Source organism: Oncorhynchus masou, unplaced genomic scaffold, assembly GCF_036934945.1.
Source record: "Oncorhynchus masou masou isolate Uvic2021 unplaced genomic scaffold, UVic_Omas_1.1 unplaced_scaffold_542, whole genome shotgun sequence".
In the NCBI taxonomy this organism is placed as follows: domain Eukaryota; kingdom Metazoa; phylum Chordata; class Actinopteri; order Salmoniformes; family Salmonidae; genus Oncorhynchus; species Oncorhynchus masou.
The window spans coordinates 378,222-405,947 of record NW_027011833.1 but is presented as its reverse complement, the minus strand read 5'-3'; the positions used below and the strand labels follow the sequence as shown (position 1 = coordinate 405,947).

General features: G+C 45.7%; 1 protein-coding gene across 1 annotated transcript in view; it reads right to left on the bottom strand.

Annotated features, from left to right (window-relative positions):
• LOC135535997 (glypican-6-like) overlaps positions 1-27,726 on the bottom strand; it is a 179,600-nt gene that overhangs the window by 73,918 nt on the left and 77,956 nt on the right. The window contains exons 3-5 of the mRNA XM_064962393.1: positions 18,100-18,230; positions 11,740-11,760; positions 2,965-3,087 (exon numbers count right to left, since the gene is read on the bottom strand). Of these exons, the coding sequence (XP_064818465.1) occupies positions 2,965-3,087; positions 11,740-11,760; positions 18,100-18,230 (275 nt within the window). The remainder of the gene's footprint in view (positions 1-2,964; positions 3,088-11,739; positions 11,761-18,099; positions 18,231-27,726) is intronic.

Here is a 27,726-nt window from a genome sequence, read left to right as displayed (position 1 = left end):
TCCTTTCAATGTTATCTTCTCTAAGACAATGTCCTGGTGTTATCATCCTGGAGGGGTAATGTACTATCCGGGAGGGGTAATGTACTGTCCTGGAGGGGTAATGTACTGTCCTGGAGGGGTAATGTACTGTCCTGGAGGGGTAATGTACTGTCCTGTAGGGGTAATGTACTGTCCTGGAGGGGTAATGTACTGTCCTGGAGGGGTAATGTACTGTCCTGGAGGGGTAATGTACTGTCCTGGAGGGGAATGTACTGTCCTGGAGGGGTAATGCACCTGGAGGGGTCCTGGAGGGGGTAATATACTGTCCTGGAGGGGTAATGGTAATGTACAGGAGGGGTAATGTACTGTCCTGGAGGGGGAATGTACTGTCCTGGAGGGGTAATGTACTGTCCTGGAGGGGTAATGTACTGTCCTGGAGGGGTAATGTACTGTCCTGGAGGGGTAATGTACTGTCCTGGAGGGGTAATGTACTGTCCTGGAGGGGTAATGTACCATCCTGGAGGGGTAATGTACCATCCTGGAGGGTAATGTACATCCTGGAGGGGTAATGTAACATCCTGGAGGGGTAATGTAACACCCTGGAGGGGTAATGTATCATCCGGGAGGGGTAATGTAACATCCTGGATGGGGTAATGTATTATCCCGGAGAGGTAATGTGACATCCTGGAGGGATAATGTATCATCATGGAGGGATAAAAGAAAATCATGGAGGGATAATGTATCATCCGGGAGGGGTAATGTAACATCCTGGATGGGGTAATGTATTATCCCGGAGAGTAATGTGACATCCTGGAGGGATAATGTATCATCATGGAGGGATAATGTATCATCATGGAGGGATAATGTCATCATCATGGATGGGGTAATGTACCATCCTGGAGGGGTAATGTATCATCCCAGAGGGATAATTTATCATCCCGGAGGGTAATATATGAATTTTTCAAGTTCCCAAAGAAAATTGGGTGTTGAAAATAGGTATGTAAATATGTATTGACATGCATATGTTGTTTCCTTGAGCTCTTTGTTCTCCATGGTGTGACCACCAGCTCTTTGTTCCCATAAAACCCTCCAGGGTGTCACCACCAGCTCTTTGTTCCCATAAAACCCTCCATGGTGTCACCACCAGCTCTTTGTTCCCATAAAACCATCCAGGGTGTGACCACCAGCTCTTTGTTCCCATAAAACCCTCCAGGGTGTCACCACCAGCTCTTTGTTCCCATAAAACCCTCCAGGGTGTCACCACCAGCTCTTTGTTCCCATAAAACCCTCCATTGTGTGACAACCAGGTCTTTGTTCCCATAAAACCCTCCATGATGTGACCACCAGCTCTTTGTTCCCATAAAACCCTCCATGGTGTGACCACCAGGTCTTTGTTCCCATAAACCCTCCATGATGAGACCACCAGCCCTTTGTTCCCATAAAACCCTTCAGGGTTTGGCCACCAGCTCTTTGTTCCCATAAAACCCTCCATGGTGTCACCACCAGCTCTTTGTTCCCATAAAACCCTCCAGGGTGTGGCCACCAGCTCTTTGTTCCCATAAAACCCTCCATGGTGTGACCACCAGGTCTTTGTTCCCATAAAACCCTCCATGATGTGACCACCAGCTCTTTGTTCCCATAAAACCCTCCATGATGTCACCACCAGCCCTTTGTTCCCATAAAACCCTCCAGGGTTTGACCACCAAGGTAACAGTAGAGTGAGAGAGCGCTTAAGAGGAGAGAGCACACTTATCCCTGCACACTTCACTCTCCCCTGGGGAGATGACAGGATGGTGGGAGACCGAGGGTATGAGTCAACCCAGAGCCATGACCTGAACATGGAACTGAGGATTCAACAGAGAGGAGGGGCTGGGGTCCAAATGGAGCCCCATTCCCTTTATTCTGCACAACTTTTGAAGGGGACCATCAAAATTAGTGCACTATATAGGGAATAGGGTGCCATTTTGGACTCCAGCCCCTCCTCTCTGTTGAATCGTCAGTTCCATGTTCAGGTCATGGCTCTGTGTTGACTCATACACACCCTCGGTCTCCCACCATCCTGTCATCTCCCCAGAAGGACTCAGGGGATAACATAAAAGTGATTTAATCGCAAACTATCTCTCTGCTGGTTCTCTCAGTAGACAGTATGATTTCACACTTCCAGAGACTTCTATAACGTTGGTCTGATATAGAAGATTCTGGTCTCCTGTCTATATCTGAGACTAGAGTGGTTCTCTCCCTGCCACCCTTCCTTCTCCTTCCCCTAACCACAGATCGAGGGTCAGATGATCCTACCCCCAACCCGAACATCAACCATCAGGTGGGTGAAATATATCTGATACAGGACTCATGGTAAGGGGAAATGTCTAGAGTAGAGTATCCCTTCCCTGCCCTCCTCCCGCTCCTCTTACCAGTCTGTCCTCCTCCCTGTCCTCCTCTCTTACCAGTCTGTCCTCCTCTCTTACCAGTCTGTCCTCCTCCCTGTCCTCCTCTCTTACCAGTCTGTCCTCCTCCCTGCCCTCCTCCCGCTCCTCTTACCAGTCTGTCCTCCTCTCTTACCAGTCTGTCCTCCTCCCTGTCCTCCTCTCTTACCAGTCTGTCCTCCTCTCTTACCAGTCTGTCCTCCTCCCTGTCCTCCACTCTTACCAGTCTGTCCTCCTCTCTTACCAGTCTGTCCTCCTCCCTGTCCTCCACTCTTACCAGTCTGTCCTCCTCCCTGTCCTCCTCTCTTACCAGTCTGTCCTCCTCCCTGTCCTCCTCTCTTACCAGTCTGTCCTCCTCTCTTACCAGTCTGTCCTCCTCCCTGTCCTCCACTCTTACCAGTCTGTCCTCCTCCCTGTCCTCCTCTCTTACCAGTCTGTCCTCCTCCCTGTCCTCCTCTCTTACCAGTCTGTCCTCCTCCCTGTCCTCCTCTCTTACCAGTCTGTCCTCCTCCCTGTCCTCCTATCCCACCAGTCTGTCCTCCTCCCTGTCCTCATCTCTTACCAGTCTGTCCAGGCTGGTGCCAGCGGCCGTGGTGGGTCTCTCCTCTGGGCTGTAGGGTCTGAATCGGGCGTTGAAGACATCAGAGATCCCCCTGGCTGATCTGCTGCTGCCCATCCCAGACGGCTGTGACCACACCCTGGAACACCTGAAAGACCACATAGAGACACACCCTGTTAACTGTCCAAACCTACTTTACCTGAGTCATATCGAGGAGTCCTGTTATCTAAAAGTCAACCTCAACTCCTTAAATATCAACCGATTTGACAATAATAATCCAGTACTTCAGTCTGTCCTCCCACCATTCAGTAGACCTCCTGCAATAATAATCCAGCACCATTCAGTAGACACCATTACAGCCCAGCACCATTCAGTAGACCTACAGCCCAGCACCATTCAGTCCTATCCCAGCACCATTCAGTAGACCTACAGCCCAGCACCATTCAGTAGACCTACAGCCCAGCACCATTCAGTAGACCAGCCCAGCTGGTAGACCTAGCCCAGCACCGTTCAGTAGACCTACAGCCCAGCACCATTCAGTAGACCTACAGCCCAGCACCATTCAGTAGACCTACAGCCCAGCACCATTCAGTAGACCTACAGAACCATTCAGTAGACCTACAGCCCAGCACCATTCAGTAGACCTACAGCCCAGCACCATTCAGTAGACCTACAGCCCAGCACCATTCAGTAGACCTACAGCCCAGCACCGTTCAGTAGACCTACAGCCCAGAGCCATTCAGTAGACCTACAGCCCAGCACCATTCAGTAGACCTATAGCCCAGCACCATTCAGTAGACCTACAGCCCAGCACCGTTCAGTAGACCTACAGCCCAGTTATTCAGTAGACCTACAGCCCAGCACCGTTCAGTAGACCTATAGCCCAGCACCATTCAGTAGACAGCGCAGCAACATTCAGTACCTACAGCCCAGCACCATTTAGTAGACCCAGCACCATTCAGTAGACCTACAGCCCAGCACCATTCAGTAGACCTACAGCCCAGCACCATTCAGTAGACCTACAGCCCAGCACCATTCAGTAGACCTACAGCCCAGCACCATTCAGTAGACCTACAGCAGCACCATTCAGTACAGCCCACCTATTTAGCCCAGCACCATTCAGTAGACCTACAGCCCAGCACCATTCAGTAGACCTACAGCCCAGCACCATTCAGTAGACCTACAGCCCAGCACCATTCAGTAGACCTACAGCCCATTCACTAGACATACAGCACCATTCAGTAGACCTACAGCCCAGCCATTCAGTAGACCTACAGCCCAGCACCATTCAGTAGACCTACAGCCCATTCAGTAGACACAGCCCAGCACTTTCAGTAGACCTACAGCACCATTCAGTAGACCTACAGCCCAGCACCGTCAGTAGACCTACAGCCCAGAGCCATTCAGTAGACCTACAGCCCAGCGCCATTCAGTAGTAGACCACTACAGCCCAGCACCATTCAGTAGACCTACAGCCCAGCACCGTTCAGTAGACCTACAGCCCAGCACCATTCAGATAGACCTACAGCCCAGCACCATTCAGTAGACCTACAGCCCAGCACCATTCAGTAGACCTACAGCCCAGCACCATTCAGTAGACCTACAGCCCAGCACCATTCAGTAGACCTACAGCCCAGCACCATTCAGTAGACCTACAGCCCAGCACCATTCAGTAGACCTACAGCCCAGCACCATTCAGTAGACCTACAGCCCAGCACCATTCAGTAGACCTACAGCCCAGCACCATTCAGTAGACCTACAGCCCAGCACCATTCAGTAGACCTACAGCCCAGCACCATTCAGTAGACCTTCAGTAGACCTACAGCACCATTCAGCCCAGCACCATTCAGTAGACCTACAGCCCAGCACCATTCAGTAGACCTACAGCCCAGCACCATTCAGTAGACCTACAGCCCAGCACCGTTCAGTAGACCTACAGCCCAGAGCCATTCAGTAGACCTACAGCCCAGCATGGGGTAGGAAGGATCAAGGGAGGAGGGGGAGGAATGAAGGAACGGAGGAGGAGGGGAGAGCAAGGAATGGGGGAGGAGAGGGGAGGAAGGAAGGGGAGAGGAGAGGGGAGGAAGGAGCAGGGGAGTAACGGGGGAGGAGAGAGGAGGAGAGTAAGGAATTGGGGAGGAGAGGGGAGGACAGGGGAGGAGAGTAAGGAACGGGGGAGGAGAGGGGGAGGAAGGAGCAGGGGAGTAAGGGGGGGAGGAGAGTAAGGAATGAGGGAGGAGAGGGAGAGGGGAGGAGAGTAAGGAACGGGGAGGGGGGGAGGAAGGAGCAGGGGAGGGGGGAGGAGAGGGTACGGGGGGAGGGGGAGGAAGGAACAGGGAGGGAGGAAGGGGCAGGGGGAGTAAGGAACGGGGAAGGAGGGGGGAGAAGGAACGGGGGGAGGAGGGAGGGGAGGAGCAGGGAGGGAGAGGGGGGAGGAGGAGAGGGGAGGAAGGAGCGGGGAGGGGGAGGAAGGAGCAGGGGAGTAAGGGGGGGAGGGAGGGGAGGAAGGGGGGAGGAGCAGGAGGGAGGGGGGAGGGGGGGAGGGGAGGGGGGGAGCAGGGCAGGGAGGGAGAGGGGAGGAGCAGGGGAGGAGAGGGGAGGGGAGAGGGGAGAGGAGAGGGGAGGAGAGGGGAGGAGGGGGACGGGGGAGGAGGGAGGGAGAGGGGCAGGGGGAGGAGGGGAGGGGGAGGAGCAGGGAGGGAGAGGGGAGGAGAGGGAGGAGGGGACGGGGGAGGAGCAAGGAGGGAGAGGGGAGGAGAGGGGAGGAGCAGGGAGGAGGGGACGGGGGTGGAGCAGGGAGGGAGAGGGGAGGGAGGGAGGAGGAGGGGAGGAGCAGGAACAGGGAGGGAGAGGGGGAGGGAGGGGAGGAGCAGGGAGGAGAGAGGGAGGAGAGGGGAGGAGAGGGGAGGGAGAGGGGAGGAGGCGACGGGCAGAGACACCCATCTCCTCAGAAACATCAGTCTGCTCCTGGAACAGCTTGACTCATGTCGTGATTCATACTACACTGGAATTTGTGGTTTGGCCTCGTTCAGCAGCATGGGGGTTTGTAAACAATTTCCCAATACAGGATTACATTTGAGAGAAATGTTACGAAACCATTCGGACTTTCTGAAACTCCATCATATTGACCGTGGACTTAACTCACCCCGTCTGACTTAAATGGTATCCATTCTAGACACAAGGCCAACAGACACCAGGGTGTCAGCTGTTCTGAAGAGTCTTATTGAACGGAACCTTACTGAATGTAGAGGTTCTGTTATGGAGTTCTAAATTCCAAGGCAGATAATATTGAGTTTTATGGTCATGTCCTGAAAGTTAAAATATTTGTCCAGAATGGGCCTGATCAACAAACAAAAAAAACAAGCTTCTCTTTAAAAACAAAACGTACCTAGTACTTACAAACAGAGAGTTTGTCAACAAAGAGAACATTTTAAAAGTTATAATTACTCTGATGAATTGATCAGCTTGCATCGTCAGGATAGCAGAAGTCTATATGATAAATGATATGAAACACTAATTAAACATTAACAGGTCGGAGCCCTGTGGAACACGGGTTAGGGTTAGGGTTAGGGTTAGGGACCTAGGGAGTTAGGAGCCCTGTGGAACACACGGGTTAGGGTTAGGGTTAGGGTTAGGGACCTAGGGAGTTAGGAGCCCTGTGGAACACGGGTTAGGGTTAGGGTTAGGGTTAGGGACCTAGGGAGTTAGGAGCCCTGTGGAACACGGGTTAGGGTTAGGGTTAGGGTTAGGGACCTAGGGAGTTAGGAGCCCTGTGGAACACGGGTTAGGGTTAGGGTTAGGGACCTAGGGAGTTAGGAGCCCTGTGGAACACGGGTTAGGGTTAGGGTTAGGGTTGGAACACGGGTTAGGGGGTTAGGGTTAGGGACCTAGGGAGTTAGGAGCCCTGTGGAACACGGGTTAGGGTTAGGGTTAGGGAGGGACCTAGGGAGTTAGAGCCCTGTGGAACACGGGTTAGGGGGTTAGGGTTAGGGACCTAGGGAGTTAGGAGCCCTGTGGAACACGGGTTAGGGTTAGGGTTAGGGTTAGGGACCTAGGGAGTTAGGAGCCCTGTGGAACACGGGTTAGGGTTAGGGTTAGGGACCTTAGGGCCCTGTGGAGTTAGGAGGTTAGGGTTAGGGACCTGGAGTGGAACACGGGTTGGGGTTAGGGTTAGGGTTAGGGACCTAACACGGGAGTTAGGAGCCCTGGGAGTGGAACACGGGTTAGGGTTAGGGTTAGGGTTAGGGACCTAGGGAGTTAGGAGCCCTGTGGAACACGGGTTAGGGTTAGGGTTAGGGTTAGGGACCTAGGGAGTTAGGAGCCCTGTGGAACACGGGTTAGGGTTAGGGTTAGGGACCTAGGGAGTTAGAGCCCTGTGGAACACGGGTTAGGGTTAGGGTTAGGGGGAGTTAGGAGGACCCTGTGGAACACGGGTTGGGGTTAGGGTTAGGGACCTAGGGAGTTAGGAGCCCTGTGGAACACGGGTTAGGGTTAGGGTTAGGGTTAGGGACCTAGGGAGTTAGGAGCCCTGTGGAACACGGGTTGGGGTTAGGTTAGGGTTAGGGACCTAGGGAGTTAGGAGCCCTGTGGAACACGGGTTGGGGTTAGGGTTAGGGACCTAGGGAGTTAGGAGCCCTGTGGAACACGGGTTAGGGTTAGGTTAGGGACCTAGGGAGTTAGGAGCCCTGTGGAACACGGGTTAGGGTTAGGGTTGGGGTTAGGGACCTTTAGGCCCTGAACCTTAGGGGGACCTAGGAGTTAGGAGCCCTGTGGAACACAGGTTAGGGTTAGGGTTAGGGTTAGGGTTGGGGTTAGGGTTGGGGTTGGGGTTAGGGTTGGGGTTAGGGTTGGGGTTAGGGTTAGGGTTAGGGTTAGGGTTGGGGTTGGGGTTGGGGTTGGGGTTGGGGTTAACACGGGGGTTAGGGGGTTAGGGTTAACCCTGGGAACACGGGTTAGGGTTAGGGTTAGGGTTAGGGTTGGGGTTAGGGTTAGGGTTGGGTTAGGGAGTTAGGAGCCCTGTGGAACACAGGGTTAGGGTTAGGGTTAGGGTTGGGGTTAGGGTTAGGGTTAGGGTTAGGGTTAACCCTGTGGAACACGGGTTAGGGTTAGGGTTAGGGTTAGGGTTAGGGTTAGGGTTAGGGTTAACCCTGTGGAACACCTGAGCAGTGTTTCAACACTCATACTAACCACACTATTAGTGATGTGCATTGAGTATATAGTAGCTCATTGGTCATAGTGTGACAGAAATCAGATCCAGAATCAAATCAAAATGTATTAGTCACATGTGCTGAATACAACAGGTGTAGTAGACCTCACAGTGAAATGCTGAATACAAAAGGTGTAGGTAGACCTGACAGTGAAATGCTGAATACAACAGGTGTAGTAGACCTCACAGTGAAATGCTGAATACAACAGGTGTAGTAGACCTCACAGTGAAATGCTGAATACAACAGGTGTAGTAGACCTCACAGTGAAATGCTGAACACAACAGGTGTAGTAGACCTCGCAGTGAAATGCTGAATACAACAGGTGTAGTAGACCTCACAGTGAAATGCTGAATAAAACAGGTGTAGTAGACCTCACAGTGAAATGCTGAATACAACAGGTGTAGTAGACCTCACAGTGAAATGCTGAATACAATAGGTGTAGTAGACCTCACAGTGAAATGCTGAATACAACAGGTGTAGTAGACCTCACAGTGCTGAATACAACAGGTGTAGTAGACCTCGCAGTGAAATGCTGAATACAACAGGTGTAGTAGACCTTACAGTGAAATGCCGAATACAACAGGTGTAGTAGACCTCACAGTGCTGAATATAACAGGTGTAGTAGACCTCACAGTGAAATGCTGAATACAACAGGTGTAGTAGACCTCACAGTGAAATGTTGAATACAACAGGTGTAGTAGACCTCACAGTGAAATGCTGAATAAAACTGGTGTAGTAGACCTCACAGTGCTGAATACAACAGGTGTAGTAGACCTCGCAGTGAAATGCTGAATACAACAGGTGTAGTAGACCTCACAGTGAAATGCTGAATACAACAGGTGTAGTAGACCTCACAGTGCTGAATACAACAGGTGTAGTAGACCTCGCAGTGAAATGCTGAATACAACAGGTGTAGTAGACCTTACAGTGAAATGCCGAATACAACAGGTGTAGTAGACCTCACAGTGCTGAATATAACAGGTGTAGTAGACCTCACAGTGAAATGCTGAATACAACAGGTGTAGTAGACCTCACAGTGAAATGTTGAATACAACAGGTGTAGTAGACCTCACAGTGAAATGCTGAATACAACAGGTGTCGTAGACCTCACAGTGAAATGCTGAATACAACAGGTATAGTGAAATGCTTACTTACGAGCCCTGAACCAACAACGCAGTTTAAATAAATATGGATAAGAATAAGAGATAATTGTAACAAGTAATTAAATAGCAGCAGTAAAATTACAATATATACAGAGTGCGGGGGCACCGGTTAGTTGAGGTAGTATGTACATGTAGTTATTCAAGTGCCTAAGCAATGACAATAACAGAGAGTAGCAGCAGGAGCATAGAAGGGGGGGGAGACAGACAAATAGTCTGGCTAGCCACTTGATTGTTCAGGAGTGTTGTGGCTTGGGGATAGAAGCTGGTTAGAAGCCTCTTGGACCTAGACTTGGTGCTCCGGTACCGCTTGCCGTGCAATAGCAGAGAAAACAGTCTATGACTAGAGTGGCTGGAGTCTTTGACCATTTGTAGGGCCTTCCTCTGACACCGCCTGGTGTAGAGGTCCTGGATGGCAGGAAGCTTGGCCCAGTGATGTACTGGTGATGTACACCACCTGGGAGGTCCTGGATGGCAGGAAGCGCCCCGGTGATGTACTGGGCCGTACCCACCCTCTATAGGGCCTTCCCCTGACACCACCTGGTGTAGAGGTCCTGGATGGCAGGAAGCTTGGCCCCAGTGATGTACTGGGCCGTACGTACCACCCTCTATAGGGCTTTCCTCTGACACCACCTGGTATAGAGGTCCTGGATGGCAGGAAGCTTGGCCCCAGTGATGTACTGGGCCGTACGTACCACCCTCTATAGGGCCTTCCCTGACACCACCTGGTATAGAGGTCCTGGATGGCAGGAAGCTTGGCCCCAGTGATGTACTGGGCCGTACGTACCACCCTCTATAGGGCCTTCCTCTGACACCGCCTGGTGTAGAGGTCCTGGATGGCAGGAAGCTTGGCCCCAGTGATGTACTGGGCCGTACGTACCACCCTCTATAGGGCCTTCCCTGACACCACCTGGTATAGAGGTCCTGGATGGCAGGAAGCTTGGCCCCGGTGATGTACTGGGCCGTACGTACCACCCTCTATAGGGCCTTCCCCTGACACCACCTGGTGTAGAGGTCCTGGATGGCAGGAAGCTTGGCCCCAGTGATGTACTGGGCCGTACGTACCACCCTCTATAGGGCTTTCCTCTGACACCACCTGGTATAGAGGTCCTGGATGTCAGGATGCTTGGCCCCAGTGATGTACTGGGCCGTACGTACCACCCTCTATAGGGCCTTCCCCTGACACCACCTGGTATAGAGGTCCTGGATGGCAGGAAGCTTGGCCCCAGTGATGTACTGGGCCGTACGTACCAGCCTCTATAGGGCCTTCCTCTGACACCACCTGGTGTAGAGGTCCTGGATGGCAGGAAGCTTGCCCCCAGTGATCTACTGAGCCGTAAGTACCACCCTCTGTCAGAGACCGAGCAGTTGCAGTACCAGGCAGAGATGTACTGGGCCCTCTACCCTCTGTCAGAGACCGAGCAGTTGCCGTACCAGGCAGTGATGTACTGGGCCCTCTACCCTCTGTCAGAGACTGAGCAGGTGCCGTACCAGGCAGTGATGTACTGGGCCCTCTACCCTCTGTCGGAGACCGAGCAGTTGCCGTACCAGGCAGTGATGTACTGGGCCCTCTACCCTCTGTCAGAGACCGAGCAGTTGCCGTACCAGGCAGTGATGTACTGGGCCCTCTACCCTCTGTCAGAGACCGAGCAGTTGCCGTACCAGGCAGAGATGTACTGGGCCCTCTACCCTCTGTCAGAGACCGAGCAGTTGCCGTACCAGGCAGTGATGTACTGGGCCCTAAGTACCACTCTGTCAGAGACCGAGCAGTTGCAGTACCAGGCAGTGATCTGGGCCAGTCAGGATGCTCTCCATGGTGCAGCTGATAAAGTTCCATAGGACATCTAGATATACAGGATACAGTTAGTATGCCAAAAGATCCCGGGCCGTACAACATTCACCAAAATACAAATAGCACAAGCAGTGGACACTATTTCCCTGCTGTTAGAGACCATAATGCAATTCTTCAGAAAATTGCAGATTTTTTTCTCCAGATTTGAAGAAAATACTGGAAAGATGTAGTATGTACCGGTCAAGCTAGTTACCTGACATTAGTTGGGCTACTTATACATGGAACTTGCCAGGCAGTGATTTACTATCTACCCTCTGTCAGAGACCGAGCAGTAGGCAGAGATGTACTACCCTCTGTCAGAGACCAACAGTTTATTACACTTCATTATCCTCATCATTCTTAGCTCAGAGATATAGTCATTGTGCGCATCAATGCAGTGATGTAATTCTGGCTATCTATTCTGATATCAGAGCACTCTCGCAGTAGAATACCTGATGGATTTAAGGGCGCTCAACACCCGGTGGATGTGGCCGGTGGCAGGCAAATGTACTGGCAACAATAAAGCCTCATTCAATTGTTTTCCAGCAGCATAGTTACAGTCAGCAACGCTCTGGATGACATGGAAACAGCCGAACCAGCTCTGCCAGGGAGAGTACACTGGGCAGAGTGAGGCAGTTGCAGCTAGCCAGGCAGTGATGTACTGCCAGTTACCTTGTCAGAGACTTGATTGCCGTACCAACGCAGTGATGTACTGGGCTCTACCCTCTGTCAGAGACCAGAATGGCAGTCTGGCAGTGATGTACTGGGCTCTATTTCAGAAACCGACAATCTGACAATGCAGAGATGTCTTTACCTAAACTGAACCTGTCATGTCATTGTCTTTACCTTAGCTGAAACTGTCATGACATTGTCTTTACCTTAGCTGAAACTGTCATGTCATTGTCTTTACCTTAGCTGAACCTGTCATGTCATTGTCTTTACCTTAGCTGAAACTGTCATGACATTGTCTTTACCTTAGCTGAAACTGTCATGTCATTGTCTTTACCTTAGCTGAAACTGTCATGTCATTGTCTTTACCTTAGCTGAAACTGTCATGTCATTGTCTTTACCTTAGCTGAAACTGTCATGTCATTGTCTTTACCCTTACCCTCTGTCAAGACTGTCAGTCATTGCCGTAAAGTGTCATGTCATTGTCTTTACCTTAGCTGAAACTGTCATGTCATTGTCTTTACCTTAGCTGAAACTGTCATGTCATTGTCTTTACCTTAGCTGAAACTGTCATGTCATTGTCTTTAGCAGTTAGCTGAAACTGTCATGTCATTGTCTTTACCTTAGCTGAAACTGTCATGTCATTGTCTTTACCTTAGCTGAAACTGTCATGTCATTGTCTTTACCTTAGCTGAAACCAGGCTGTCATGTCATTGTCTTTACCTTAGCTGAAACTGTCATGTCATTGTCTTTACCTTAGCTGAAACTGTCATGTCATTGTCTTTACCTTAGCTGAAACTGTCATGTCATTGTCTTTACCTTGTCAGAAACTGTCATGTCATTGTCTTTACCTTAGGCAGTGAACTGTCATGTCATTGTCTTTACCGAGCAGTTGCTGCAACAGTCATGTCATTGTCTTTACCTTAGCTGAAACTGTCATGTCATTGTCTTTACCTTAGCTGAAACTGTCATGTCATTGTCTTTACCTTAGCTGAAACTGTCATGTCATTGTCTTTACCTTAGCTGAAACTGTCATGTCATTGTCTTTACCTTAGCTGAAACTGTCATGATGTACTGGGCTTTACCTTAGCTGAAACTGTCATGTCATTGTCTTTACCTTAGCTGAAACTGTCATGTCATTGTCTTTACCTTAGCTGAAACTGTCATGTCATTGTCTTTACCTTAGCTGAAACTGTCATGTCATTGTCTTTACCTTAGCTGAAACTGTCATGTCATTGTCTTTACCTTAGCTGAAACCGAGCAGTTGTCCAGGCAGTGATGTCTGTCTTTACCTTAGCTGAAACTGTCTGTCATGTCGGAGACTTAGCTGAAACTGTCATGTCATTGTCTTTACCTTAGCTGAAACTGTCATGTCATTGTCTTTACCTTAGCTGAAACTGTCATGTCATTGTCTTTACCTTAGCTGAAACTGTCATGTCATTGTCTTTACCGTTAGCTGAAACTGTCATGTCATTGTCTTTACCTTAGCTGAAACTGTCATGTCATTGTCTTTACCTTAGCTGAAACCAGTCATGTCATTGTCTTTACCTTAGCTGAAACTGTCATGTCATTGTCTTTACCTTAGGCTGAAACTGTCATGTCATTGTCTTTACCTTAGCTGAAACTGTCATGTCATTGTCTTTACCTTAGCTGAAACTGTCATGTCATTGTCTTTACCTTAGCTGAAACTGTCATGTCATTGTCTTTACCTTGCCGTAAGGCTGTCATGTACTTGTCTTTACCTTCAGAAACTGTCATGTCATTGTCTTTACCTTAGCTGAAACTGTCATGTCATTGTCTTTACCTTAGCTGAAACTGTCCAGGCATTGTCTTTACCTTAGTCAGAAACTGTCATGTCATTGTCTTTACCTTAGCTGAAACTGTCATGTCATTGTCTTTACCGAGCTGAAACTGTCATGTCATTGTCTTTACCTTGTCAGAACTGTCATGTCATTGTCTTTACCAGGCTGAAACTGTCATGTCATTGTCTTTAGCTTAGCTGAAAGGCAGTGATGTCATTGTCTTTACCTTAGTCAGAAACTGTCATGTCATTGTCTTTACCTTAGCTGAAACTGTCATGTCATTGTCTTTACCTTAGCTGAAACTGTCATGTCATTGTCTTTACCTTGTCAGAGAAACTGTCATGTCATTGTCTTTACCTTAGCTGAAACTGTCATGTCATTGTCTTTACCTTAGCTGAAACTGTCATGTCTGGGTCTTTACCTTAGCTGAAACTGTCATGTCAGTTGTCTTTACCTTAGCAGTGAAACTGTCATGTCATTGTCTTTACCTTAGCTGAAACCAGTCATGATGTTGTCTTTACCTTAGCTGAAACTGTCAGGTCATTGTCTTTACCTTAGCTGAAACTGTCAGCATTGTCTTTACCTTAGCAGAAACTGTCATGTCATTGTCAGAGACCTTAGCTGAAACTGTCATGTCATTGTCTTTACCTTAGCTGAAACTGTCATGTCATTGTCTTTACCAGGCTGAAACTGTCATGTCATTGTCTTTACCTTGTCAGAGACTGAGCAGTTGCAGTACCAGGCAGTGATGTCTGGGCTTTACCTTACCTGAAACTGTCTGTCATTGTCTTTACCTTAGCTGAAACAGTCATGTCATTGTCTTTACCTTAGCTGAAACAGTTGCATGTCATTGTCTTTACCTTAGCTGAAACTGTCATGTCATTGTCTTTACCTTAGCTGAAACTGTCATGTCATTGTCTTTACCTTAGCTGAAACAGTCATGTCATTGTCTTTACCTTAGCTGAAACAGTCATGTCATTGTCTTTACCTTAGCTGAAACTGTCATGTCATTGTCTTTACCTTAGCTGAAACAGTCATGTCATTGTCTTTACCTTAGCTGAAACTGTCATGTCATTGTCTTTACCTTAGCTGAAACAGTCATGTCATTGTCTTTACCTTAGGAAACTGTCATGTCAGTTGTCTTAGCTGAACTTACCTTAGCTGAAACTGTCATGTCATTGTCTTTACCTTAGCTGAAACTGTCATGTCATTGTCTTTACCTTAGCTGAAACTGTCATGTCATTGTCTTTACCTTAGCTGAAACTGTCATGTCATTGTCTTTACCTTAGCTGAAACTGTCATGTCATTGTCTTTACCTCTACCTTAGTCTGAACCGACTGTCATGTCATTGTCTTTACCTTAGCTAAACCTGTCATGTCATTGTCTTCACCTTAGCTGAAACTGTCATGTCATTGTCTTTACCTTAGTCAGAAACTGTCATGTCATTGTCTTTACCTTAGCTGAAACTGTCATGTCATTGTCTTTACCTTAGCTGAAACTGTCATGTCATTGTCTTTACCTTAGCTGAAACTGTCATGTTGTCAGCTGAAACTGTCAGTTGTACTGGGCCCTCTACCCTCTGTCAGAGACCGAGCAGTTGTCTTTACCTTAGCTGAAACTGTCATGTCATTGTCTTTACCTTAGCTGAAACTGTCATGTCATTGTCTTTACCTTAGCTGAAACTGTCATGTCATTGTCTTTAGCAGTTAGCTGAAACTGTCATGTCATTGTCTTTACCTTAGCTGAAACTGTCATGTCATTGTCTTTACCTTAGCTGAAACTGTCATGTCATTGTCTTTACCTTAGCTGAAACTGTCATGTCATTGTCTTTACCTTAGCTGAAACAGTCATGTCTGGGCTGTCTTTACCTTAGCTGAAACAGTCATGCAGTTGTCTTTACCTTAGCTGAAACTGTCATGTAATTGTCTTTACCTTAGCTGAAACTGTCATGTCATTGTCTTTACCTTAGCTCTGTCAGAGACTGAAAGTCATGTCATTGTCTTTACCAGGCAGTGATGTCACTGTCATGTCATTGTCTTTACCTTAGCTGAAACAGTCATGTCATTGTCTTTACCTTAGCAGAAACAGTGTCATGTCATTGTCTTTACCTTAGCTGAAACAGTCATGTCATTGTCTTTACCTTAGCTGAAACTGTCATGTCATTGTCTTTACCTTAGCTGATGTACTGTCATGTCATTGTCTTTACCTTAGCAGTGAAACTGTCATGTCATTGTCTTTACCTTAGCTGAAACTGTCATGTCATTGTCTTTACCTTAGCAGTGAAACTGTCATGTCATTGTCTTTACCTTAGCTGAAACTGTCATGTCATTGTCTTTACCTTAGCTGAAACTGTCATGTCATTGTCTTTACCAGCTGAAACTGTCATGTCATTGTCAGAGACCTTAGCAGTTTGCCGTTACCAGGCAGTGATGTACTGTCATGTCATTGTCTTTACCTTAGCTGAAACTGTCATGTCATTGTCTTTACCTTAGCTGAAACCGTCATGTCAGTTGTCTTTACCAGGCAGAAACTGTCATGTCATTGTCTTTACCTTAGCTGAAACTGTCATGTCATTGTCTTTACCTTAGGCTGAAACTGTCATGTCATTGTCTTTACCTTAGCTGAAACTGTCATGTCATTGTCTTTACCTTAGCTGAAACTGTCATGTCATTGTCTTTACCTTAGCTGAAACTGTCATGTCATTGTCTTTACCTTAGCTGAAACAGTCATGCTGTTGTCTTTACCTTAGCTGAAACTGTCATGTCATTGTCTTTACCTTAGCTGAAACTGTCATGTCATTGTCTTTACCTTAGCTGAAACTGTCATGTCATTGTCTTTACCTTAGCTGAAACTGTCATGTCATTGTCTTTACCTTAGCTGAAACTGTCATGTCATTGTCTTTACCTTAGCTGAAACTGTCATGTCATTGTCTTTACCTTAGCTGAAACTGTCATGTCATTGTCTTTACCTTAGCTGAAACTGTCATGTCATTGTCTTTACCTTAGCTGAAACTGTCATGTCATTGTCTTTACCTTAGCTGAAACTGTCATGTCATTGTCTTTACCTTAGCTGAAACTGTCATGTCATTGTCTTCCGACCTTAGCTGAAACTGTCATGTCATTGTCTTTACCTTAGCTGAAACTGTCATGTCATTGTCTTTACCTTAGCTGAAACTGTCATGTCATTGTCTTTACCTCTGTCTGAAACTGTCATGTCATTGTCTTTACCAGGCAGAGAAACTGTCATTGTTCTACCTCTGTCGGAGACTTAGCTGAAACTGTCATGTCATTGTCTTTACCTTAGCTGAAACTGTCATGTCATTGTCTTTACCTTAGTGAAACTGTACTGGGCCCTTTACCTTCAGAGACCATGTCATTGTCTTTACCAGAAACTGTCATGTCATTGTCTTTACCTTAGCTGAAACTGTCATGTCATTGTCTTTACCTTAGCTGAAACTGTCATGTCATTGTCTTTACCTTAGCTGAAACTGTCATGTCATTGTCTTTACCTTAGCTGAAACTGTCATGTCATTGTCTTTAGACTTAGCTGAAACTGTCATGTCATTGTCTTTACCTTAGCTGAAACTGTCATGTCATTGTCTTTACCTTAGCTGAAACTGTCATGGTCTTTACCTTAGCTGAAACTGTCCATAGTCATTGTCTTTACAGGATACAGTTAGTATGCCAAAAGTCATGTCATTGTCAACATTCACCAAAATACAAATAGCTGAAACTGTCATGTCATTGTCAATTTTCAGAAAACTGTCATGTCATTGTTTTAGATTTGAGCTGAAAATACTGTCAAAGATTGTCTTTACCTTAGCTGAAACTGTCATTCATTGTCTTTACCTATAGCTGAAACTGTCATGTCATTGTCTTTATCTAACTAACTATCTGAAACTGTCATTCATTGTCTTTATTATCCTGTCATGTCATTGTCATTTACCTTAGCTGAAACTGTCATGTCATTGTCTTTATATCAGAGCACTTAGCTGAAACTGTCATGTCATTGTCTTTACCTTAGCTGAAACTGTCATGTCATTGTCTTTACCTTAGCTGAAACTGTCATGTCATTGTCTTTCCAGCAGCATAGTTACAGTCAGCAACGCTTAGCTGAATGACATGTCATGTCTGCCATCTTTACCTTAGCTGAAACTGTCATGTCATTGTCTTTCAACTGAAACTGTCATGTCATTGTCTTTACCTTAGCTGAAACTGTCATGTCATTGTCTTTGATTGCCGTTAGCTGAAACAGTCATGCTGTTGTCTTTACCTTGGATTTACTGAAACTGTCATGTCATTGTCTTTACCTTAGCTGAAACTGTCATGTCATTGTCTTTACCTTAGCTGAAACTGTCATGTCATTGTCTTTACCTTAGCTGAAACTGTCATGTCATTGTCTTTACCTTAGCTGAAACTGTCATGTCATTGTCTTTACCTTAGCTGAAACAGTCATGCTGTTGTCTTTACCTTAGCTGAAACAGTCATGCTGTTGTCTTGCATGGTCATGATGGCTTCAGAGATCTTCACATCTATGGGTTCCATGATGGCTTCGATGTTGAAGGGTCCCTCCAGCCGGTCAGCTACCAGCAACATGGCATCTGTAACAACACACACACAGAGGAGACATTAGATCTGACAGCATACACACACACACACACACACACACACACACACACACACAGATCTTCTCGAGGGACTTTGAACTCAGTAAGGGCATAGAGAACATCAAAGAGTAATTGTTAATTCAACAGCCTCCTAATTAACACGAACAAAAAAGACGAATTGTGAATTAGTCTTCAGTAAAACAGCTGAGAAAACAGTACTGATGTCTGTGGAACAGAAACTCTGTATAATTGTAATGAGATGAAGATAACAAACAAGCTGTTAATAATGGTGATCAGTTAAAAGCTGCATTTCGTTGTCTATCTGTGTTTGCCAAGAGTTCCTGATTCGAATCCTTCCGCCTGCCACGCTCGCTCTCCGGCCTCGAGGTCATCAGGCTGCTGATTATCCCCCAACACCTGTCACCATCGTCTCGCACACCTGCGCCTCATGACACTCACCTGGACTCCATCACCTCCTTGATTATCTTCCCCATATATCTGGCACTCCCCTCGGCTCTGTCCTCAGGTGATAATTGACTCTGTTTTCATGTCGGTGTGTCGTGTTTGTGGTTTGTCTTTATTGTTGTGTTTATTTATTAAAACATTCCCGGGTCACTCGTTACTCCGTCTATCATCTACAATTCATTACATGTCTTGGTTGTAGACAGCTGCACCGGGCAATATTAATCTGGTCCTATGGAGACACCAACACATCCAGTCTAGTTTATCACCAGTCCATATTAATCTGGTCCTATGGAGACACCAACACATCCAGTCTAGTTTATCACCAGTCCATATTAATCTGGTCCTATGGAGACACCAACACATCCAGTCTAGTTTATCACCAGTCCATATTAATCTGGTCCTACGGAGACACCAACACATCCAGGCTAGTTTATCACCAGTCCATATTAATCTGGTCCTACGGAGACACCAACACATCCAGTCTAGTTTATCACCAGTCCATATTAATCTGGTCCTACGGAGACACCAACACATCCAGTCTAGTTTATCACCAGTCCATATTAGTCTGGTCCTATGGAGACACCAACACATCCAGTCTAGTTTATCACCAGTCCATATTAATCTGGTCCTATGGAGACACCAACACATCCAGTCTAGTTTATCACCAGTCCATATTAATCTGGTCCTATGGAGACACCAACACATCCAGTCTAGTTTAGCACCAGTCCATATTAATCTGGTCCTATGGAGACACCAACACATCCAGTCTAGTTTATCACCAGTCCATATTAATCTGGTCCTATGGAGACACCAACACATCCAGTCTAGTTTATCACCAGTCCATATTAATCTGGTCCTATGGAGACACCAACACATCCAGTCTAGTTTATCACCAGTCCATATTAATCTGGTCCTATGGAGACACCAACACATCCAGTCTAGTTTATCACCAGTCCATATTAATCTGGTCCTATGGAGACACCAACACATCCAGTCTAGTTTATCACCAGTCCATATTAATCTGGTCCTATGGAGACACCAACACATCCAGTCTAGTTTATCACCAGTCCATATTAATCTGGTCCTATGGAGACACCAACACATCCAGTCTAGTTTATCACCAGTCCATATTAATCTGGTCCTATGGAGACACCAACACATCCAGTCTAGTTTATCACCAGTCCATATTAATCTGGTCCTATGGAGACACCAACACATCCAGTCTAGTTTATCACCAGTCCATATTAATCTGGTCCTATGGAGACACCAACACACCCAGTCTAGTTTATCACCAGTCCATATTAATCTGGTCCTATGGAGACACCAACACACCCAGTCTAGTTTATCACCAGTCCATATTAATCTGGTCCTATGGAGACACCAACACATCCAGTCTAGTTTATCACCAGTCCATATTAATCTGGTCCTATGGAGACACCAACACATCCAGTCTAGTTTATCACCAGTCCATATTAATCTGGTCCTATGGAGACACCAGCACATCCAGTCTAGTTTATCACCAGTCCTTATTAATCTGGTCCTATGGGTGGTGGAGACACCAACACATCCAGTCTAGTTTATCACCAGTCCATATTAATCTGGTCCTATGGAGACACCAGCACATCCAGTCTAGTTTATCACCAGTCCATATTAATCTGGTCCTATGGGTGGTGGAGACACCAACACATCCAGTCTAGTTTATCACCAGTCCATATTAATCTGGTCCTATGGAGACACCAACACATCCAGTCTAGTTTATCACCAGTCCATATTAATCTGGTCCTATGGAGACACCAGCACATCCAGTCTAGTTTATCACCAGTCCATATTAATCTGGTCCTATGGAGACACCAACACATCCAGTCAAGCTCATCCTCTGAACCATTAACTGGACACAGACCCAGTCCACAGTTGTATTGGACATAATATTGTATTATAAACTGGGTGGTTTGAACTCTGAATGCTGATTGGCCGACAGCCATGGTATATCAGACCGTATACAAAACATGTATTTTAACAGCTCTAATTACATTGATAACCAGTTTATAACAGCAAATAAGGCACCACTGGGGTTTGTGGTTTATGGCCAATATACCACGGCTAAGGGCTGTATCCAGGCACTCCGCGTTGTGTCGTGCCTAAGAACAGCCTTCAGCCGTGGTATATTGGCCATATAAGGCAGGTAGCCCAGTGGTTCGAGTGTTGGACTAGTAACCAAAAGGTTGCCATAACGAATACCCGAGCCGAAAAAGGTGAAAATCGTTCTGCTCTTGAATAAGGCAGGTTAACCCACTGTTCCTAGGCCGTCATTGAAAATAAGAATTTGTTATTTAACTGACTTGCCTAGTTAAATAAAGGTTAAATCATGATTATTATTTTTGTAATAAACCACACCCCCCCCGGGCCTTACTGTTTAAATTGACCACATTCAGTGTCTATAGGTAAAGATGAGTCTTGACACTATGAAAATGCATTAATAAACCACCCCCCCTGGGCCTTACTGTTTAAATTGACCACATTCAGTGTCTATAGGTAAAGATGAGTCTTGGCACTGTGATAATGCATTAATAGACCACCACCCCCCCCCGGGCCTTACTGTTTAAATTGACCACATTCAGTGTCTATAGGTAAAGATGAGTCTTGACACTGTGATAATGCATTAATAAACCACCCCCCCCTGGGGCTTACTGTTTAAATTGACCACATTCAGTGTCTATAGGTAAAGATGAGTCTTGACACTGTGATAATGCATTAATAAACCACCCCCCCCTGGGGCTTACTGTTTAAATTGACCACATTCAGTGTCTATAGGTAAAGATGAGTCTTGGCACTGTGATAATGCATTAATTACCCCCCCCCCCCTGGGCCTTACTGTTTAAATTGACCACATTCAGTGTCTATAGGTAAAGATGAGTCTTGACACTGTGATAATGCATTAATAAACCACACCCCCCCTGGGCCTTACTGTTTAAATTGACCACATTCAGTGTCTATAGGTAAAGATGAGTCTTGACACTGTGATAATGCATTAATAAACCACCCCCCCCCCCCTGGGCCTTACTGTTTAAATTGACCACATTCAGTGTCTATAGGTAAAGATGAGTCTTGACACTATGATAATGCATTAATAAACCACCCCCCCCCCGGCCTTACTGTTTAAATTGACCACATTCAGTGTCTATTGGTAAAGATGAGTCTTGACACTGTGATAATGCATTAAGGTCCGACCACGTAAACACAGCTGTATTCACACTGCTCCGTCAACATCACAGCCTGTCTAGGAAACGAACGATGCATAGAGTTAAATACACCTCCACGCTCTGTGATTCCTACACCTCTATACATGGTACTTCCTGTCAAACCATCTGTCTTAAATACACCTCTATACAGGGTACTTCCTGTCAAACCATCTGTCTTAAATACACCTCTATACAGGGTACTTCCTGTCAAACCCTCTGTCTTAAATACATCTCTATACAGGGTACTTCCTGTCAAACCATCTGTCTTAAATACACCTCTATACAGGGTACTTCCTGTCAAACCATCTGTCTGAAATACATCTCTATACAGGGTACTTCCTGTCAAACCATCTGTCTTAAATACACCTCTATACAGGGTACTTCCTGTCAAACCATCTGTCTTAAATACACCTCTATACATGGTACTTCCTGTCAAACCATCTGTCTTAAATACACCTCTATACATGGTACTTCCTGTCAAACCATCTGTCTGAAATAAATGGTACACTATGATTCCTAAATGACTTGATTTGCTGGTCTTCCAAAGCGATTGTTCTGAAACCTATATTCCATACTGCAGTGAGTCTGAGGAAGTGGGGAGGACTGTAACTGCAGGAAGTTCCAAAGGGCAGGAGGACAGGAAGAGTAGAGTACATCGCAGACAGGAAGCAGATTACTCTGTGTGAGGTCTGGACAGGAAGAGTAGAGTACATCGCAGACAGGAAGCAGATTACTCTGTGTGAGGTCTGGACAGGAAGAGTACAGTACATTCGCGACAGGAAGCAGATTACTCTGTGTGAGGTCTGGACAGGAAGAGTAGAGTACATCGCAGACAGGAAGCAGATTACTCTGTGTGAGGTCTGGACAGGAAGAGTACAGTACATTCGCGACAGGAAGCAGATTACTCTGTGTGAGGTCTGGACAGGAAGAGTACAGTACATCGCAGACAGGAAGCAGATTACTCTGTGTGAGGTCTGGACAGGAAGAGTACAGTACATTCGCGACAGGAAGCAGATTACTCTGTGTGAGGTTTGGCATGGATCAATACTGAAGATAGATGACTCTATTGTCCAGCTCTTTGTTTTCATTAAAACCACGTGTTGTTAATCTGAGTTCATATAAAACACATTGATCTGGCTTCATATAGAACCCATTACTGTGGAGGGGATGAACCTATCCACCTGCCGAGCTCTGCAAGAGAATAGGATGAAAATGTACTTCATCTTTTCATTAGACTCTTGTCTTGTCTCTCCTCCGCAAATTATCATATAGGTTTACGTATCTGGACGATACGGTGGAGAGAGAGAGAGGGAGAGGGAGAGGAGAGAGAGACAGAGGGAGAGGGAGAGGAGAGAGAGACAGAGGGAGAGGAGAGAGAGACAGAGGGAGAGGAGAGAGAGACAGAGAGAGAGGGAGAGAGAGAGAGAGAGAGAGACAGAGGGAGAGGAGAGAGAGACAGAGAGAGAGGGGAGAGGAGAGAGAGAGAGAGGGAGAGGGAGAGGAGAGAGAGACAGAGGGAGAGGAGAGAGAGACAGAGAGAGAGGGAGAGAGAGAGAGGGAGAGGAGATAGAGAGAGAGAGAGAGGGAGAGAGAGGGAGACGGGAGAGGGAGACAAGGGAGAGAGAGGGAGAGGGAGAGAGAGAGACAGGGAGAGAGAGAGAGGGAATGAGAGAGAGAGAGGGAGATTAGAGAGAGAGAGGGAGAGAGAGGGGGAGAGAGAGAGGGAGAGAGAGGGGGAGGAGAGAGAGAGAGAGAGAGAGAGAGAGAGAGAGAGGGAGAGGAATAGGGAGAGGGAGAGAGAGAGAGAGGGAGGGGAGAGGGAGGGAGGGAGAGGGGAGAGGAGAGAGAGACAGAGGGAGAGGGAGAGGGAGAGAGAGAGAGAGAGGAGAGAGGGAGAGAGAGACAGAGAGAGAGAGAGAGAGAGAGGGAGAGAGAGGGAGACGGGAGAGGGAGACAAGGGAGAGAGAGGGAGAGGGAGAGACAGGGAGAGAGAGGGAGAGGGAGAGACAGGGAGAGAGAGGGAGAGCGAGAGAGGGAGAGGGAGATTGGAGAGAGAGAGGGGGAGAGGGAGGGGGAGAGAGAGAGAGAGAGAGAGAGAGAGAGAGAGAGAGAGGGAGAGGGAGAGAGAGCCGGGAGAGAGAGAGAGAGAGTGAGGGAGAGAGAGAGAGAGAGAAAGAGAGAGAGAGAGGGAGAGGAATAGGGAGAGGGAGAGTGAGAGAGAGGGAGAGAGAGGGAGACAGGAGGGGGAGTGGGTGAGAGGGGAGAGAGTCAGACAGAGAGAGAGAGAGAGACAGTGAGTGAGAGAGATAGAGAGAGAAACAGAGAGGGAGAGCGAGCGTCAGAGACAGAGAGCAAGTCTTTTCATTACAGTAGAGAGGAAACCAAAGCAAAGAACTGGGACCTGAGAGTCAATTAGGAGCAGAAATGAAAGACGTGTCAACAGAGCTGGGATGAGGAACCTCAGGGCAGATTCAGTAAGAACTGACCCGCGAGAGGAAAAACACAGACACTGTTGTTACCTCACAGATACAATTACTACTGTTGTCTCAAAATACAGGGTTGTTTTGTTAAATTCTTTGTCATTTTAAGTTTAGAGTTCCACAAACCAGTAAGTCTAATTTACATGTCACTGTAGGAGGTATGAGTATTGGTATGCAAATATACATTCCTGTGTGTTACACTAACTAAAGACTAACTAACTAACTAAAGATGGTGGTTGCATGTCCCGGAATGAAATCACATCCTGTTGAGCTCCGTGTACAAGTCTTATGTTCCAGAATAAAAATATAAATTAAATAAATATTAAATAATGGGTCGAGCACAGCGTCTTGTTGAACACCATAATTAACATTGACATTTTTGCTAAAAAAAACACATGACCTTTTATCAGGTTCCAAAAAATACAAAATGAAACAGGTACACGATCCAGGAAACACAACCCACAACGTCATGACCTCGCCCAAGGTTAGCCCGTAATGAGCTGATACTACTGTAATTACAGTCGTCGCTCACCGATGTGCTTCGGCCATTCTTCACCTGCCCTAAACAGTAAACAGCGTTCAGAGCTCCGAGAAGGTAATTCATTGGCACATTAGAGTGAGAGCAGAGATTTAACCTTTGAGGATGAACTAGTCAGCAACAACACTTTGCCACCCAAAGCAATGACACAGCCAACATCACCTATATTTCACAGCCTTTATGGTTTAAAGCTATAGGGTAGTATTACTGTAACTATAGAGTAGTATTACTGTAAATATAGAGTAGTATTACTGTAACTATAGAGTAGTATTACTGTGGCTATAGAGTAGCTGTAGAGTAGTATTACTGTAACTATAGAGTAGTATTACTGTAGATATAGAGTAGTATTACTGTAACTATGGAGTAGTATTACTGTGGCTATAGAGTAGTATTACTGTAGATATAGAGTAGTATTACTGTAACTATGGAGTAGTATTACTGTGGCTATAGAGTAGTATTACTGTAGATATAGAGTAGTATTACTGTAACTATGGAGTAGTATTACTGTGGCTATAGAGTAGTATTACTGTAGATATAGAGTAGTATTACTGTAACTATGGAGTATTATTACTGTGGTTATAGAGTAGTATTACTGTGGCTATAGAGTAGTATTACTGTAACTATAGAGTAGTATTACTGTGGTTATAGAGTAGTATTACTGTGGCTATAGAGTAGTATTACTGTGGCTATAGAGTAGTATTACTGTAACTATAGAGTAGTATTACTGTAACTATAGAGTAGTATTACTGTAACTATAGAGTATTATTACTGTGGTTATAGAGTAGTATTACTGTGGCTATAGAGTAGTATTACTGTAACTATAGAGTATTATTACTGTGGTTATAGAGTAGTATTACTGTGGCTATAGAGTAGTATTACTGTGGCTATAGAGTAGTATTACTGTAACTATAGAGTAGTATTACTGTAACTATAGAGTAGTATTACTGTAACTATAGAGTAGTATTACTGTAACTATAGAGCTATAGAGTAGTATTACTGTAACTATAGAGTAGTATTACTGTGACTATAGAGTAGTATTACTGTAACTATAGGATAGTATTACTGTAACTATAGAGTAGTATTACTGTAACTATAGAGCAGTATTACTGTAGATATAGAGTAGTATTACTGTAGATATAGAGTAGTATTACTGTAACTATAGAGTAGTGTTACTGTAACTATAGAGTAGTATTACTATATAACTATTAAGCTATAGAGTAGTATTACTGTAACTATAGAGTAGTGTTACTGTAACTATAGAGTAGTATTACTATAAATATTAAGCTATAGAGTAGTATTACTGTAACTATAGAGTAGTATTACTGTAACTATAGAGTAGTATTACTGTGGCTATAGAGTGGTATTACTGTAACTATAGAGTAGTATTACTGTAGATATAGAGTAGTATTACTGTAACTATAGAGTAGTATTACTGTAACTATAGAGTAGTAGTACTGTAACTATAGAGTAGTGTTACTGTAGATATAGAGTAGTATTACTGTAACTATAGGGTAGTATTACTGTAACTATAGAGCTATAGAGTAGTATTACTGTAACTATAGAGCTATAGAGTAGTATTACTGTGGCTATAGAGTAGTATTACTGTAACTATAGAGTAGTATTACTGTGGCTATAGAGTAGTAATACTGTAGATATAGAGTAGTATTACTGTAACTATAGAGTAGTATTACTGTAACTATAGAGCTATAGAGTAGTATTACTGTAACTATAGAGCTATAGAGTAGTATTACTGTGGCTATAGAGTAGTATTACTGTGGCTATAGAGTAGTAATACTGTAGATATAGAGTAGTATTACTGTAACTATAGAGTAGTATTACTGTAACTATAGAGTAGTAATACTGTAGCTATAGAGTAGTATTACTGTAACTATAGAGTAGTATTACTGTAACTATAGAGTAGTATTACTGTAACTATAGAGTAGTGTTACTGTGGCTATAGAGTAGTAATACTGTAGCCTTGCTAGTATGTTACTGCCTGTGCCTTTGAAGAGCTATTTTGTTTGTTGAGTTTGCAGCTTCAGATTGTGCTTGGTGGTGGTTGGTTAGATTTCCATCAGGAGCCTGTTGGAGGTCAGACTAACTTGTGTCCAGCTGCTGTCTGTCCTTGTGGCTCAGATGTAACTATATTGCTCTGGGGAATGTAGCAAAGGCCTCAGAGTAACTATACTGCTCTGGAGAAAGTAACTAAGGCCTCAGAGTAACTATACTGCTCTGGAGAAAGTAACTAAGCCTCATAGGAACTCTACTGTTCTGGAGAAAGTAACTAAGGCCTCAGAGTAACTATACTGCTCTGGAGAAAGTAACTAAGGCCTCAGAGTAACTCTACTACTCTGGAGAATGTAACTAAGGCCTCAGAGTAACTCTACTGCTCTGGAGAAAGTAACTAAGGCCTCAGAGTAACTATACTGCTCTGGAGAAAGTAACTAAGCCTCAGAGGAACTCTACTGTTCTGGAGAAAGTAACTAAGGCCTCAGAGTAACTATACTGCTCTGGAGAATGTAACTAAGGCAGAGTAACTATACTGCTCTGGAGAAAGTAACTAAGGCTTCAGAGTAACTATACTGCTCTGGAGAAAGTAACTAAGGCCTCAGAGTAACTATACTGCTCTGGAGAATGTGACTAAGGCCTCAGAGTAACTATACTGCTCTGGAGAATGTAACTAAGGCCTCAGAGTAACTATACTGCTCTGGAGAAAGTAACTAAGGCCTCAGAGTAACTCCACTACTCTGGAGAATGTAACTAAGGCC